Source organism: Engystomops pustulosus, chromosome 5 (assembly GCF_040894005.1).
Source record: "Engystomops pustulosus chromosome 5, aEngPut4.maternal, whole genome shotgun sequence".
Lineage (NCBI taxonomy): Eukaryota > Metazoa > Chordata > Amphibia > Anura > Leptodactylidae > Engystomops > Engystomops pustulosus.
The window spans coordinates 143930207-143947731 of record NC_092415.1 but is presented as its reverse complement, the minus strand read 5'-3'; the positions used below and the strand labels follow the sequence as shown (position 1 = coordinate 143947731).

At 42.7% G+C, this 17525-nt stretch overlaps 1 protein-coding gene across 1 annotated transcript; it reads right to left on the bottom strand.

The window, feature by feature from the left end:
• Positions 1-1311: 1311 nt before the first annotated feature.
• On the bottom strand, positions 1312-16386 carry LOC140134139 (uncharacterized). The gene is made up of 7 exons (XM_072154776.1): positions 16289-16386; positions 15890-16203; positions 8013-8462; positions 5046-5124; positions 3728-4042; positions 3031-3090; positions 1312-1527 (listed from the first exon to the last, which is right to left on the bottom strand). The coding sequence occupies exons 1-7, from the start codon at positions 16320-16322 to the stop codon at positions 1406-1408; spliced, it is 1374 nt and encodes a 457-aa protein (XP_072010877.1). The 5' UTR covers positions 16323-16386; the 3' UTR covers positions 1312-1405.
• Positions 16387-17525: the final 1139 nt, after the last annotated feature.

Sequence of the window (17525 nt, the reverse complement as noted above, 5' to 3'; positions counted from 1 at the left end):
CTTTACAAATATTGAAATCTAAATGGAACATCTTGTTTTAAAAGCTTAACCCCTTAACGCTCTGCGCCGTAGCTCTACGGCGCAGAGGTATAAGGGATGTATGAAGAGGGCTCACGGGCTGAGTCCTCTTCATACAGAGGTGGGAGTTTTTGCATTTTGCACAAAACCCCCACCACTAATAACCGCGGTCGGTGCTTGCACCGATCGCGGCTATTAACCCTCTAAACGCCGCCGGCAAAGTCTTTTTTCCGGTAGCCACGCCCCCGAACGTCATCGGGGGGGCGGCGATTGGTTACCATGGTAGCCTCGGGTCTTCTTTTGACACGAGGCTACATGGCTTATGCAGGTTCGTTACAATGAGCCAGTGACCTGCAAAAATGCCATATATTGCAATACTGTAGTATTGCAGTATATGGTAGGAGCGGTCTAAAAAATAATGAAAAAAAAAAGTTTAAAAAAATAAAAAAAATTAATAAAATATTAAAAGTTCAAATCACCCCCCTTTCCCTAGAACGGATATAAAACATAACAAACAGTAAAAATCACAGACATATTAGGTATCGCCCCGTCCCAAAATGCCCGATCTATCAAAATATAAAAACAGTTACGGCCGGCAGTGACCTCCGAGGCGGGAAATGGCGCCCAAATGTCCGAAATGCGACTTTTACACCTTTTTACATAACATAAAAAATTAAATAAAAAATGATCAAAATGTCGCACAGACCTCAAAATGGTAGCAATGAAAACGTCGCCTCATTTTGCAAAAAATGACCCCTCACACATCTCCGTGCGCCAAAGTATGAAAAAGTTATTAGCGTCAGAAGATGGCAAAATTTTTTTTTTCTTTTTTGTACACATTCGTTTAATTTTTGAAAATGTATTAAAACACAATAAAACCTATATAAATTTGGTATCACCGCGATCGCACCGAACCAAAGAATAAAGTAGGCATGTTATTTGGAGCGAAGAGTGAAAGTCGTAAAAACTGAGCCCACAAGAACGTGATGCACGTGCGGTTTTTTTTCAATTTTTCCACATTTGGAATTTTTTTTCAGCTTCGCAGTACACGGCATGTTAAAATAAATAACATTACGGGAAAGTAAAATTTGTTACGCACAAAATAAGCCCTCACACAGGTCTGTACACGTAAAAATGAAAAAGGTATGGATTTTTGAAGTTGGAGAGCGAGAAATCAGCCGAAAAACCCTGTGTCCTTAGGGGGTTAAACAAATGATGCCTTTATTTGTAAATATATTTGAGTTTTTATTGATTTTTAATCTTATTTATATCTCATTTCACCATTAAGCCAGATAGATATATGGTCCTATTACTTTATTAAGCACTCACTGAAAGCATGCATTTTGAGTTACAAAAACATTTCACAATTAATCCTGTGGGAAAATATTCACTTTGGGAATTTATATTTGAAGACAAACAAGAAAGGGCAATACATAATGCATTTAAACAGCAATAATGTGTAAATAAGTTGCACTGCTCGAATAATCATAGACCTGGCATTTTCATAACCTGCAAGATTGAAAGGTAGAGAATCTATAAATACCTTGAAGTCTGAATTAAAAAAAATGTATAGAACATAATTTTCAACAATCATGCCACATGTGGATTAAAAAACATATTAAACAATGATTTGTACATGATTTTAATCACAGGACCTTAAAGGGGTTGTCAACTTTTAGCAAATAATTTTTATGGTATGTGTAAGGAAAAATTTTACAATTTTCCAAAATGCTTTCTGTATCAATTCCTCACAGTTTTCTAGATCTCTGCTTGCAGTCCTTCTACAGAAAGCTTCTATGTTTACTTCCAAGGGATAGAAAACTGTCCATAATCTTGTGATGGACACGCAGATGAACGGCTCATTAGTATTAAATAGAGTAATCAGACCCATGTGATAATAACGGCTCCTGCAGCTGTATGTCCATGACATGGACCATGGACAGATTTGTATCCACCTGCGCCCCATCTGAAACAGCCAGAAACAGTCCACCATGAGGTCCAAGCCTAGTGCTGTGCTCCGTTAAATCCAAAATCAGCTGCTCTGTCAATTTTGAGGAACAGGGCAGTTGAGCTCTGTGGATATCAGTGGAACTTGGACAAAACTCTTTATTACTCATAGGCAGGCCTCTACATTGTATCTGGAAACCGAGCCTGTTTGGAAATATGATATCTGTACTGCATAATGCATATGCTATTTAAAGGCTGACTTGCTTTAAAATGCACAGTCCTTCACATTTCCCCCTCTCCATCCACTTTCCTGGCCTTTGGGAACTCATTGGGGAACCAGTCCCTGTGCAATCCCCGATCTGGACTGTCCGACGAGGATGAATTCTACCGCGATTCATGAAGATCATGAGCCCAATATCCTGCATGTGTCGCTTCCCCGCTCAGGTCCGCCGGAGTTCACCTTCTTCTTCATGGTGCTTGGGCTTGCAACACAATTTTTAAGTTAATTCTTGAGGTTTGTCCGAAGCCATCGGATCGTCCAATGGCCGCCCCCCGATTTGTGTCGCATGAAAGCCAGTGCGATTGCGGCAAAATCCGATGATCACGTGCGCCAAAAACCCCTTTTAAAACCCTGCCTCAACGGAAATCGTCGGGATGTCCGATGAAAGTGCGGTCGACGGCGCCTTAGTAAATGAGCCCCATAATCTGTTATTTTATACAGTTTGAGCTAGGGAAACAAACAGGTCTGTGGTAGTGATAAAGTAATAGGAAGATTGTTATGCAAGATGTTCACATTTACTACGCATTTCAAATAAGGATAAATAAAGTTACAACTAGTAACTAATGAACCTTGATTCATACTGTTATTATCAACTCAATTCCCACCCGGAATGTTTCTGTAATAAATCAATAAAACTTCAAATACTTTTTTTATTGTCACTGAAGTAATATTAACTATTGCTTATAATAAAAATTATACTCAAAAAAGACCAAACAATAAAGTTTTAAAATATTGGATTAATGGAAATTATGTTGGAAATAGATTTAAAAATAAATATAACATACTTTCAGAATTAGTACAATTGCCCTTTTTGAGTTCCTCCTTTTCCGTATTCTGTAAAATGCCTGTAACATAGAATTATAGACTCTTTTAAGCATTGCAAAAAATTTTGGTACATATTGTACTTTCTTTATACACTGTTATTTTGATAAATTAAAGGTCACATATATATGATCCATGAGTTACGTGTTTTGATGAGGAACTTTAACATATTGTCTACTTTATACATGATAGTTTAGAGCCAGAATTATGTAGTAGTATTAATAAAACATTCACACTGTATCCTACAAATGGGCGAAACAGAGGTTCCAAACGCCATCTGTTTAAATTCAAATTATATTTATCATTTCAAACTGTGAATTCAACCAGAAGATAATAGTGCCCTGTAATTGTCTACAAATACCCAGAGGCCTCGATCTTTGTTTGATCTTTGGGCTAACCTGCGTAAATAGCAATGAAGCAGCTTGAAATTTAATTTCATAAGGTTTAAGCATCACATAATTTTACAATACTTGGCAAAGTATGCTCAAGCATTTAATAAATAACAATAATAATAAAATCTAGAAATGTTATTATTACATCAAAGAATTACTTACATTACAGTATAACTTTTACCTAAATTCTATTTTGCTTAGTAAAATGTGTAGTCACTTTTCTAAAACAAAACATTAATTAGTGATTTATTACATACTGTAGATTTACCTGTATCATACTCCTCTTCTGCCCATAGATTTGTATTTCCCTCGTGTTTGTACTTGCATTTGTAGACTTTCCCTATGTTAGGTTTTTCTATTGTAATCCAGCTGTACAGTGATGACTGGTTGCTGGATGCATCTGTTATAATTTCCCCCTGCTCTGATGCCAGCTCCTCATTGCTTCCAGCTATGGTCCACACCACATGAATCGCGTCAGGGAAGAAATTCTGTAGGTTGCACAGTAAATTTGCAGATCCTGCATACCTTACAACTTCCATAGATGTAGCTAAGATTGTTACATCTGGTTTTTTAACTTTCTGATCTGAAAAACATTTTTGGCAAGAAGTATTGAAAAGGTAAGCAATTTCTCCAATTCATGGAAATGCAATGATTCTATCTTATCTATGATCAGCATAATTTTAGTAATTTAAGCACTAATTTAAATATTTAATAGATGATTGATTACATTTTATATAAATATATTCTTTTAAACTTTAACCTCCTTGTTAACTATAGAGAAAAATGAATGGAAAAATGTAAAATGAAGCTCTGCTTTTAAGAACATTTTAAGATATAACAGTGCACAAAGAAATTCTTTACATAATTATATTACTGGTAGTCCTATGCAAGAAGACAATTTCAATCAACTTTAAAACTGCACACCTGTACATGTTTTCTCAAATAACATTTTTAATAGAATTTTATAATTTGAAAAAGATCATAAAAAATATGTACTTTTGGCTTTCGGAATAAATTATAGAAAGATAACTATTTTTTTGCACAAAGTTATAGCAATAAAAACTACAGCCTGCAGTGCAATAGTTATGAGCTTACATTGGTTTGTTGGGTCTTTGAATGTAAAACTACTTTTTCTTTACTTTAAAATGTTTTCTTTTTATTTTTTGCAGAAGTTCAAACCGAAATAAATGTATATTTACTGTAAATGCCAGTGATCTATTTTTCAAGGTCATAGAATAAATGGAAAATCACTATCTTTCCCAAAAAAGTTAATGAATATTGGTGACAGTGAAGCTTGTAAGGCCACAGCAAAAAAATTATTGGAAAAAAACAAATATAAATAACATGAATTGTAATTCCTTTAAATCATTCTATGATCAATTATACTATAGAACAGAGGTTCTATATTGCACACTGATAATTACTATCATTCTGTTTCAAAATTATAACAATTATAAACCGTGGTTTCAAACTGCAATATGTTACCCTAAATAATTTTCTATCACTCAGGATTCAGATTTTATTGAGATTAATTGTAACGTGAATATAATAATTTCCCTAATGTATTTCTGTAAAACTCTTCTTACCAATCACCAACAGTTTTGTGCCTGCTCCAAACTTCTTTATGTTGGAATCCTTACACAGTGCTGATTTTCTTAGCAAAAACTAATAGGGGCCTGGTGGTGTATGACAAAGAAAAGTGCATCATCACATGAAGCCTTAACTAAAGTCCCTTTGTATTTTTCAACACTTTTACATCATGATAAGTATAATTTCATGAAATTATTTTGATGTATTAAAATTAGAAAAAAAAAAAATTAAAAATATCTGGCTTATAAGGCAACTGCTAAATCAATAGCTTTAGTTCTATATTTTATATTTAGTTCTATATTTAAGTTTTGCATTCTATCTTTACAGTAAATTATGGTCAATCAACACGGCCAAAGATAGAGCAGGCTCTATCTCTTTTGCGGCCACGACTCGAAACAGTGAGTACTCGTACTAAGCCCAGGTGCTATAGACGCCTATGAGGGAAATATATCTGCGGCAGCAAATCTGCGGCCAGATATACATCCCCCATACGTTCTTGCGAATGTACCCTTATACAGGCATGTTTATGCAATTACACACATTTATACACTGATGTATTCACACATTTATATACCGTATATTCCGGCGTATAAGACGACCTGGTGTATAAGACGACCCCCCTACTTTCCTGTTAAAAATATAGAGTTTAAGATATATTCGCCGTATAAGACTACCCCTTTTCCAACAGCCAGCTCCCCCTGTATATTGCCAGCCTGTACCCCCAGTATACAGCCAGCCCCCCTGTATATAGCCAAACTGCCCCCCCCCCTAGTATACTGCCAGCCTGTACCCCCAGTATACAGCCAGCTATTATACAGCCTGGCGGCCCCCAATTGTGCAGAGTGCCGGCCGCCTGCCGCCTCCCCCTCTATATAGCCAGCCTGCTTGGCACACTAATAATAAAACAGCTTCTCACCTTTCCCGCGATCCACCGAAGCTCTGCTGCTACACTCCGGCCAGCGGTGACAGCTCATTGAGCGCTGGCGGCTCACAGAATATGACGTCAGCCGCGTGCCGACGTCATATTCTCTGCAACGCCGGCACCCACGTAGCTCTCACTGGCGGCCGGAGCGTAGCAGCGGAGCTTCGGTGGATCGCGGAAAAGGTGAGAAGAAACATTACCGGCGTATAAGACGACCCCAGACCAGACTGAAGCTTTTTCAGTCTTCAAAAGTCGTCTTATACGCCGGTATATACGGTACTTATATACACACACATAAAGTTCTACACAGTATATGCATATATACATATAGATATAGACCCAGTATGCATCTATACATGTATACACAGTATATACATCTATCCACAGTATATCAGGATCAATTGTGGTGGTGGGTGCACGGAGACAGGTGCTGTTTCGACCAGCTGCAGCAATCAGAAGTTCAGAAAAATGTATAAATCCAGCACACCAGAAATTTTCATTGTTTTCTTAAAAATCCATAACATTTATTAAATATACTATAAAAAGAGACATATGATCCATTGGCCTAACACACGATCTACGCATTTCAAAATATCCAGTTCCTATCCATGGTCTGAACAATACAATGATAACAAACTAATTGCAGCACGCGCAAAAAACTCCCAACACGCATGCGTATCCCAGAGATTAAGAAACAACATATATTCAAAAAATAAATCTGTACAATGATATTTATAATTGTGATTATGATATTTAGTCAATAAAGGTACATAAGGTCTGTTCTATTGTTTAAACCTTTCAAATTCCTTGTCATGAGATTAAGGATCCAGAAAGCTTTGCGATTGCGTAGGTTCCAATCTTTGTCACCACCCCTAACTGGAGTTTAAATTTTTTCTATGCTTACAACCGAAAAAAAAGGACATGTCACCCCCATGTACTTGCAAAGAATGCTTGGATAAGCTAGATATATGTTAATCACTAAAACCAGAACCATCAGAAACATGTTCACTTATACGTTTGGTACTACCAACATATTGGGGGTCATCTACTATGGGCCCGATTCACATTTTTGCGACGGGTTAACCGAATTTTTCAGTTTTGCGCCAATTTTCCCTGTATTGCCCCGGGATTTTGGCGCATCGGATTGTGGTGCATCGGTGCCGGCATGCATGCTACGGAAATTGGGGGGCGTGGCCGTATGAAAACCTGACGGATTCAGAGAAACCACCGCATTTTAAAAAAAAAAAGTGTCGCTGGACACGAGCTTACCTTCACCCACCAATGGATCGTGCACTCCGGCGGACCTCGGCGAACTTCAGTGCAGCAGTGACACCTGGTGAACGTCAGAGGAACTGCCTTAGTGAATCGCCAGAAGACCCGAATCCTCCACACAGAACGCGCCTCTGGATCGCGAATGGCCCGGGTAAGTAAATCTGCCCCATTGTATGTTACAGGAAGTACAGGTAACAAGACATGCAATATATTTTGTATTGCAATTTATGAAAGATTGTATATTATTTATCCTATCATTATGAACTGATAAAAAAACCTTCGTATTCTTCATAAATTTGCAATTGTTGCATCTATTTCCCCCGCATCTAAATGAGCCTCTAATGCTTAACCAGGTTTCTCTTTCCTTATTATCTGGTTTTAGATACAGAGAGGAGGATATGATATTATTAATCGTGCATGCTGGTCGTGGTACAAATTGGCATCCTTGATGTAATACTTTTTTGATTTCATCATCAGCTGTCAGTATTGGCATGTCGGTATGTACGTGAGATGACCATATTTTTTCCTTTTTGGATATGCATTTTATGTGGATTCACAGGGTCGTGCACCTCATCGTTTATACTGTCACGCTTGTTTGCTTTGAAATAACAACTAGATCCTCAGGCCCGAAACCCTTCCAGTCACCAAGGAAGAACCACTTTACTCTCACAGTCTTTATGTCAAGAACCTCTTTCACCTCATAGACGTTAGAGGAGTCAGCCTCTGGAGCAGGAGGAAGAGGTTGCTGAGAGAAGCGGTTCAAGATTACAGGTTTCAGGAGGGAGACAAGGAAGGTCTGGGTGTGCATAGTGGGAGGAAGGCGGAGTTTGTACGCCACAGGATTTATGCACTTCACCACCTCAAAAAGACCTAGAAAGCATGGACCAAGCTTGTAGCTAGGGATTTTCAGCCAGACGTATCTGGAAGATAGCCACACCTTGTCACCCGGAGAGAAGACAGAAGGAGATCTAGGTTTCTTAATAGCCTGAACCTTGTTGCAGGCTGAGGCCCTAAGGAGAGACTGACAAGTCTGTTCCCAAATTGATTTGAGGTCCTGTACCAACTCTTCTAATGCAGGAACATCCGAAGGAATGGACAGAGGAAGAGGTGGGCGTAGAATTCGTCCATAGATAACAAAGAAAGGAGCTGCCCCATCAGACTCTGAGTCCAGGGCGCTATAGGAGAACTCAGCCCATGGCAGCAGATTGGACCGGTCATCCTGATGGCCACAAACAAAATAGCCTAGATAACAGCCCAATGTTTGATTCCCCCTCTCCACTTAACCATTCGACTGTGGCTGATAAGCAGAAGAAAAGTCCAGATTCACTTGAAGCTGGTTACACAAGGATCATCAGAACTTGGATACAAACTGAACCCCTCGATCAAACATGATGTGGTGAGGAAGTCCATGAAGCCGGAAGATGTGATGAAAAAACAAACTGGCAGGATGTGGAGCAGATAGAAGACCTGGGAGAGAAACAAAATGGGACATCTTGGAAAACCGGATAGTCACCGCCCAGATGATGGTATCGCTAGAGGAAGGTGGAAGGTCCGTGACAAAGTCCATTGCCACATGCGACCACAGGCACATGTATCAGCAACGGATGCAGCGGGCCAGCCGGTTTGAGATGAGAAGGCTTATTACAGGCACAGGAAGTGACCAGGTCAGGCCACCCGTAGTAACGGTAGATAAGGGCCACAGAGCGTTGCACCCCAGGGTGCCCAGCCAGATGCGAACAATGTCGGACATACGTCTTGCAGGGGGGAAGCTGACGAAGATCCACCAGAGCACCAACAACCGGTTGTTCAGGAGAGATAATATGCCGAGGGACCGGCTCTTCTCCAATTCCCGTAGGCACGGGAAAGGGCATCAGCCTTGATGTTTTTCTATGCAGGATGGAAGTGGATCAGAAGGTTGAAACATGAGAAGAATAGCAACCAATGGGCTTGCCTAGGGTTGAGACGTTGGACTGTCTGGAGATACAGGAGATTTTTATGATCTGTATATACACAGACCGGATGGTGAGCTCCCTTCAGAAGATATCGCCATTCCTCCAGGGCAAGTTTAATGGTCAGAAGTTCTCGATCTCCTATAGAGTAATTCCTCTGCAGAGGAAAAAGTCCTAGAGAAAAAGCCGCAAGTGAGAGTTCGGCCTTTGGGCCCTTTTTGGGTGAACACCGGCCCTGGACCTACGGAGGACGTGTCAACCTCCAGATGAAAGGGCTTCTCCATATCAGGCCTAGAGAGAACTGGAGCCAAGGAAAAAGCAGATTGCAACATTGAGAAGGCTTCTTCAGTTGCAGGGATTGGCGCCGTCTTAGTGAGCGCCACGATGGGAGACACCAGAGTGGAGAAAGGCAGGATAAACTGCCAGTAATAGTTTGCAAAACCCAGAAACCTCTGTATGGCACATAGACCCTCCGGAGGCGGCCACTGCAGAACAGCAGACAATTTTGCAGGATCCATCTGGTGGCCTCTGTCGGAGATTATATAGCTAAGGAAAGGAAGGCTCCGTCGGTGAAACTGACATTTCTTGAGCTTGATGATTGGCCTGAAGGCGGCCAAGAACTTGCTGTATGTGAGACTGGTGAGACTCAAGATTCGGGGAGAATACCAAAATGTCATCTATGTAGACTACGGGGTCTAGCTTGGAAAAGACCTTGGATCCGCTCAGGCGGTCAGAGAGCTCCGTGATCAATGGCAATAGATAGCGTTTTTTTACCGTAACCTTGTTAAGACCGTGATATTCAATGCAAGGGCGGAGTGAGCCATCCTTCTTCGTCACGAAAAAGAAGCCTGCACCAGCTGGAGAGAAGGACTTGCATATAAACCCTCTCTTTAGGTTCCCTTGGATGTACTCCAACATTGCTGCAGCGGGGAGGAGAGGCATCCAGCAGGAGGTCCACAGGGCAGTCGTAGGGGCGGTGCAGTGGCAAAGTCTCTGCTTGTTTCTTGGAGAAAACATTGGCAAAGTCCTGGTAACACATAGGTAAACCCTCCAAAGGCTTGGGTGTTTTGGAGGAGGCCAAGACAGGTACTGGTAAAGGTGCCACCATGCAGCAGGACTGACACTCTGGTCCCCAACGAAAGACCTCCCCCATCTTCCACTTAAGGAACGGTGTGCGTAGTTGCAACCACGGAAGACGCATCAGGAGAGACGAGGTGGAGCGAGGGCAGCACATAAAAGGACAGTCTTTCCTTATGGAGAGCATCAACTTACAGAGAGATAGGCTTAGTATGGTACTGAACCTGATTGGAGAGAATTGATTGAGGAAATTACCGGAAGTTTCTTGAGAAGGACCACAAGGACCACGAAGTTCCCTGCAGAACCGGAGTCCAGAAAAGAGGTCAACTGAATCTGGCTACAGGGGGCGAAACTGAGGAGCAAGTGAATATTCAGGCGTGGAGAAGCTTTGCTCTCTCCTAGGGACGCTTCTCCCAAGAACCCTAGATGCTGGTGTTTCCTGGACACTGGGGAAAGGACAAGCTCTGATGAAATGTTCCGGACTGGCACAATACAGACAGAGGTCCTCCTGATGTTATCTGGAGCGTTCTTGGTGGGAGAGCCAGGTGCATTGGTTTCTCTGCAGACAGCACTGCGGGGGACAGAAGCGGCTTGTGGAAGGTGGAGCCAAGCAAGGCAGGCGTCGAACCCGGGCTTGTGGATGGTCGAGACGTAACTCCTAAGCACACTCCTTAAACCGAACATCAATCCAGGTGGCCAGAGTGATGAGACCAGATCTGGTGCAACCAACATGTTTATGACTTTTTAAAGGTTGCAGCCAGGGTTCCATTGTTCCAGGTGAGCTTAGAGGCTGGGGGCTGAACTGAACAGCAAATTCAGCTACAGACAAGTCCCCTTGGTACAGGTTCCGCAGTGGAGTGTCAGCTGCGGAGGCTGGTGCAGGTTCTTCAAAAACAGACCGGAATTCTGCCAGGAATGCATTGTGAGTAGCTGTAACTGTCCCAGAGAGGTAGGACAGGACCTTCCTGAAAAGGAGGCTGATGATGAATGCCACCTTGGATCGTTCAGTGACAAACTGAGATGGCATAACTTCAATGTTCAGGGAGCACTAAATAGAGCCCCTGCTCAGCTTGGGGTCCCCATCACACTTGGTAGGCATAATAAGTCTCAGACTTGGTTCATCGGCATACAAAGAGGATGTCGGCTAGACCTTATGATCAGCTGACTCAACTCCAATGCAATAAAGTTAAAATTAAAATAATAAATTTATTAATAAGACACAACACATATAGTGTTAAAAGGCATAAAACCAAACAAAGTATGGCATATAAAATCCTTTGGACGCGTTTCAGGTTGGGCGGCCCTTTCTCAAAAATAGGATAGTAACAATGAGGGATAGGCAGACATTTATATAGACAGTCTCATGTTCACCGGCAGGTAGACAAGCCGGGATAGCAGGTGCGGTAGCAGGAATCTGTCACTGTTGCTGAGTGGCAATCAACTGCTGCAGCATGGTGGTAACTGTCTAAGCTGTTCTCCTTGTGAAGCAATTTGCTGGGACTGCTGGCCCACATCAACGGTACGATCAGCCAGTTTCGGAAGTGTAACTTTGGCAGGGTCCATGGGTGGATCTTACTGCCAGGTTTCCGGGATAGTGAACCCCCTGGACCACCATGGACGATAACACAAGCCGAGACCGGAATCTAAGTGGGACCCAGTTTTCACCAGAGCCCGCCGCAAAGCACGTCAGTTTTGCTGCGGTGTCGTACTACCAGGTCGTTCCACAAGCGTGACTTGTCCTCGGTGGCAGCCAAGATCGAGGTACAGATACAGCAGGTAATCTTGTAGTCAGGGACAGGCAGATGGTCAAGGCAGTCGGCAACGGTTCAAGGTCAGGGACGGAGCAGGAGGTCAGGGCTGTCGCCGAAGGAGCGAAGTCGGGAACAGGTCCAGGGTCCCATGGGAGGTCAGTACACAGGTTACAGATTATAGCTTTCTCAAAGGCATATAGCGCAAAGATCCAGCAGGGTATGCTGGGAATCTGCAAGCACCGGCATGTCCGTGCCCTAGGAGCCAGGGACGCATGTGCTGGGAAGCAGGAGCATGGTGAGTTGAGTGAGGATGGCGGGAGCAGTGGAAGTCGCCACGGAGAGGGGCACAGGTGCGCCTGTGACCCGACATGTGGGTACATGTTGATACTTACAAAACAGTTATGTGTTTTGCCCAATGCATTCGAATTACAAACACATCATTATGTGGCCTACGACTGTGTTCACATTTACGGCCTTGTTTACGATCTCCCGATCGCATCTGCATTTACACTAAAACGTTTGCGAAACAAGTGCACCACATGTTTTACATTGTACACATGTGATCGGGAGAAACTCCTCCACACTGTGCATGAATGGTGTTTCTATACGTGATTCATACACAGCGTGTGAACGTAACCACCGGGAACCTAAGTGTACCCACTAACCCTTAGCCAACTAAACCAAGCCCTAAGCTACTGATCCACTAACATATACAGTGTCCTCCATAATTAACCCCTTAAGGACGCAAAACATTTTTTCGCTCATTTCTCGCTCTCCACCTTCAAAAATCCATAACTTTTTATTTTTCCGTGTACAAGCTGTATGAGGGCTTATTTTGTGCGTAACAAATTTTACTTTCATGTGATGTTATTTATTATTCCATGCCGTGTACTGGGAAGCAGGAAAAAAATTCCAAATGTGGAAAAATGAAAAAACAAAAAACGCATGTGCGTACCGTTCTTGTGGGCTCAGTTTTTACGACTTTCACTCTTCACTCCAAAAAATACCTCTACTTTATTCTTTGGTTCGGTGCGATTGTGGTGATGCCAAATTTCTAGGGAAAGGGGGGTGAATTGAACTTTTAATATTTTTTTACATTTTTTAAACTTTTGTTTTTCTTTTTTTTCACTATTTCTTAGACCTTCTAGGGCAGTGATGGCAAACCTTTTAGAGCCTGAGTGCCCAAACTTCAACCAAAAGCCACTTATTTATTGCAAAGTGCCAGCACAGCAATTTAAGCAGTAATTTATTTCTCCTTGTTCTTTGACAACTTTCAATTGTTCAGACTCCTAAAGACACCAACACAGTTGAAAGGAGGAGGGAAAATTCGCCTATCACTGTAGGAAGATTCTATAGGAAGATTCCTTGAGTTCTGTCTGGTGAACTTCATGCTGGGGCGATGGCCCGGGTGCCCACAGAGAGGGCTCAGAGTGCCGCCTCTGGCACCAGTGCCATAGGTTCGCCACCGCTGTTCTAGGGTACATTAACCCTAGATGGTCAGATCGTTCCTACCATATACTGCAATACAACTGTATCGCAGCATATGCCATTTCTGCACAGTATACGTTACAATGAGCCACTGGCTCATTGTAATGAATATGCAGAAGCCATTCAGCCTTAGGTCAAACGAAGACTTGAGGCTGTCATCAACCGATCACCAGCCCCGATGACTTTTGGGGGAGCGGCGCATGGAGGTAACATGGTGGCGCCCATGCTTTCAGTGCCGCCGGCGAAGAAGAGGTTGACACCTGCAATCAGTGCAACAACCGACCGTGTTGTTAGCGATGGGCCTTTTCTGCAGTTGTACTTACCCCCCCCCCCCCCTCTGGTGCTCTGGTCCAGGGCTGTTCCTCCCATCACCCTTTTTCTCTGTGTGTATAAAGAGGCACAGCAGTGACATCACAACCAGAGCAGCAGCTCCCTTTAATCATTCAAGGCCACGTATGTATTTGTATTCAAACATGTATAAAAACATGAAAACATAACCAAAACCAAGCTCAGTGTTGCATATCTACTTACTGTAGATCCAGCAACTCACACATGGTGCTTTTGGTCAGAGGAATTCGGACTTAAATTACTTAACCTCCTTTCCCTGTGGTTAACTACAGTGACAGGGAGCTGGCTAACTACAGGGGCAGGAGGCTGGTTACCTACTGAGGCAGGTGGCTGGCTAACTACTGGCGCAAGGGGCTATCTAACTACAGCGGCAGGAGGCTGGCTGACTACAGGGGCCGGGGGCTGGCTAACTACAGGGTCAGGGGGCTGGCTAACTACTGGGGCAGGAGGCTGACTATATACTGGGGCAGGGGGCTGTCTATATACTGGGGCAGGGGGCTGGCTACATACTGGGGCAGGGGGCTGACTAACTACTAGGGCAGGGGGCTGGCTAATTACAGGGGAAGGGGGCTGGCTATATACTGGGACAGGGGGCTGGTTATATACTGGGGAAGGGAGCTAGCTAACTACTAGGGCAGGGGACTGGCTAGCTACAGGGGCTGGCTAACTACAGGGACAGGGGGCTGGCTATATACTGAAGGCAGGGGCTGGATGGCTATATACTAGGGGGGAAGGGAACTGACTGGCTGCAGGATCAAAGAAGAGAAGGAGGGCTGGCTGACTACTGGGGCAGGGGGCTAGCTTACTACAGGGGAAGGGGGCTGGCTAACTACAGGGGCAGGGGGGTGGCTAAATTCTGGGGCAAGGAGCTGGCTATATACTGGGACAGGAGCAATAAAAAAGGAAGGTTGTGCAGTTATCTACATCAACTGCTATGTAACTTAACGTAAATAAATTGTTTTAATCTGAAGTATCCTTAAAAAGGAACCAGGGTTGCCATAGGCTAGTCAATTTTCTAGTTGTTGATTCATTTCTGCCGTGAGCTCTTCTATTTGACAGATGTGGTTCATCTCTCTGACCCATTACACGAACAGAGGAGTGGATGGGGACCACCAATGATGGTGAATTACCGTGTGGGCCGCTGTAATGAAAAAACACAACATTGCTGTTATTTCTCCCATTAAAAAAAAACATTCTCCTGGGAGAATAGATAATAGACCGATTTTGGGAGTAATAGCAACATGAAGCGTCCTCTGACTGCTTCGTAAGTGGTGAAAACTTGCTTTCAAAAAGGTTTTATCATATCACATCCCCACCGTGTTGCCGACATGTCGCTCCGCCTGCAGCATAGAGTATATTTGGGATATAGCATGAGATTGTGGGAACTGTGTACTAATGAGTTCCTCGAAAGGTATCATACTAGAATCAAACACTGCCTGCTCGCTATTGATAAACGACTGTAATTGAGACTACTCAAGCCAGGATAATGAAACACCTGGGCATCTTGATTGCAGAGCCTCAAGGGTTGGGAGAGAGCCATTCTCGACTATACTGCCCATGCAAGGGTCGTCTGATAGTCGCCACGTTAAGAAGGAGTCCCTACCTGTTCCTGAGGTATAGGATTGGCAGGAACAGGTGTGAGGGCGCCACAGTTGTGGGACAGAAAAGCCCTTATGTAGAATTTTACACAAAGTCGCGGGAAAGCTTGCATGTCTTGCTATGGATCTAAGCACATATGTGCTTATCCAGGGTAGGTACTTTTGATAGAGCAGAGCCTTAATGTTGTTCCACGGCCACCCACTGCTGTTGTTTGAGAATTGAATTGCCATTCTAGGAGACGCTGAAGAGTGACTGCCCAAAGATATACCTGTAGGTACGGAAGACCTGTGCCTCACAAATGCTTAGGGCGAGTTTTAGTGCACATGAACAAAATTATGTTACTAGTAAATACAACTCATCCCACACAAAAAAAAGTTTTCATACGGCCATATCAGCAAACAACTAGGATATTGTGTTACTCACTAGGGTATTCACAAGAAGGTGGTGCTCTGCCAGGCTGCACAGAAGTAAGTGCCGTCATCCGTAGGCTTAATATTGGTAATGCTCAAGGTGCAAGAACTTTCTGAGACCATCTCAAGGGATATTCTGTTTTTATATTCCATTATAGCTTCTGTCTTTCCAGGTTTGTAAAAGAGTACCCATTTAATAATCTTGCTGCTATCTTGATGATACCAGTGAAGACCTTGATGTATCACATAAGCGCCATCAACCGCACAGGTGAATTTAGCTGTTCTTCCCGATGGTCGGATGAGAGTTTTTAATTCTTGACAGGAAACTACACAGATAACTGAGAATGACAGATCAGTATACAATGTCACTAGTAATACATTCTTATGAAATAAATTACTGAAAAATTGTACTGAAAAACCTACCTGCATAGAAAAAACACACAGCATATGACAGCATGTTTGACGTCTTTTGGGTGAAATAACGTAGAAGTTGGTGTCTCTTATTGCTTATCTTTGAGCGCTTGCTTTACCTAATGATGTGTTTTTACTATTTGTTTCACTTTAATGTCTTTATAGGTTACCCTTGAAATTATGTTATATTCAGCAAAACCACAAATTCTAACCACACGGCTTAGTAGAGCACCTGACACTTGCATATTGCAAACCTTGTGTAATTTACAAAGGACATTTAGAATGCAGATGAAAATAGAAGATATCCAACACCGTCTCGAGAACAAAATAGGGGTCCTGATAGAATCTGATGGAGTATATTGATGAGGGGTAACTAAAATATGAAGGTGGGCATAGAGCAGTGGTTCTCAACCTTTCTAATGCTGTGACCCCGCAATACAGTTCCTCATGCTGTGGTGACCCCAAACCATGCAACTCGCATTAAAAACACAGTAAAATTGCAGCTCCGATGGCTTTAGGCGACCCCCGGTTTTGGTCGTTCGACCCCCGCTGGGGTCCCGACCCACAGGTTGAGAACCACTGGCATAGAGGATAGGGTAGGATAGCCAAGGAAACTGGTTCTTTCTGGAAATATATGAGGGCAGTAGATATCTTGTATAGTCAAAGCAGCTAATCATGTCTTTTGGAACAGGGCCAATATATTTGATTCTACATAGACTAGAGCTATATAAGTATTCACCAATCTTGTACAATTAATGTTGACTATATTTTGGGACACTGTTTAGGGGGACAACTGTAATAAAAAATCTGTGGCAGCAACAGGATGGGAAGTTTGGGGGAAGAAGTAGGAAGGGGACTACTTGAAAAGAACTACTTGGTTTAGATTGAAAAGTGAAAAACTAGAGTAATTTGCACAAAAAAACTTTGTGGAATGCCTAGTGCCACATTTATTAAGCATTTTAGACCATTGTTAAGCACTTTCTTAATTTCAGTCTTACTTTTAAAAATGCTGACTTTGTGCTGCTTGCCCTTTTCTTTCCAAAGTTATGGCATTTTTTGTTCTGAAAGTGTTTGACAAAAATCTTTTTCACCATAGGGGAAGTAGGCAGTTAGCTTGCCCATAGACCCCATGATGCCTTGTATTCTTTTTCAAAGTAATTTAGCATTAAATCAATGTTGTTTCGGGGGCGCATGGAGTGAAACATGTGAAGCTTAGCTCCGTGCCTCTGATAGCCTGGCAGAATAGCGT

What these genes read in the sequence shown, in the direction of transcription:
- LOC140134139 (XM_072154776.1), bottom strand. Translation starts at nt 16,322, where the DNA reads ATGCTGTCATATGCTGTGTGTTTTTTCTATGCAG. An exon ending in TGTGTGTTTTTTCTATGCAG is followed by an intron (nt 16,204 to 16,288) that starts GTAGGTTTTTCA and finishes TGTCATTCTCAG; the next exon opens with TTATCTGTGTAGTTTCCTGT. An exon ending in AGAAGAGGAGTATGATACAG is followed by an intron (nt 3,091 to 3,727) that starts GTAAATCTACAG and finishes TCTATGTTACAG; the next exon opens with GCATTTTACAGAATACGGAA.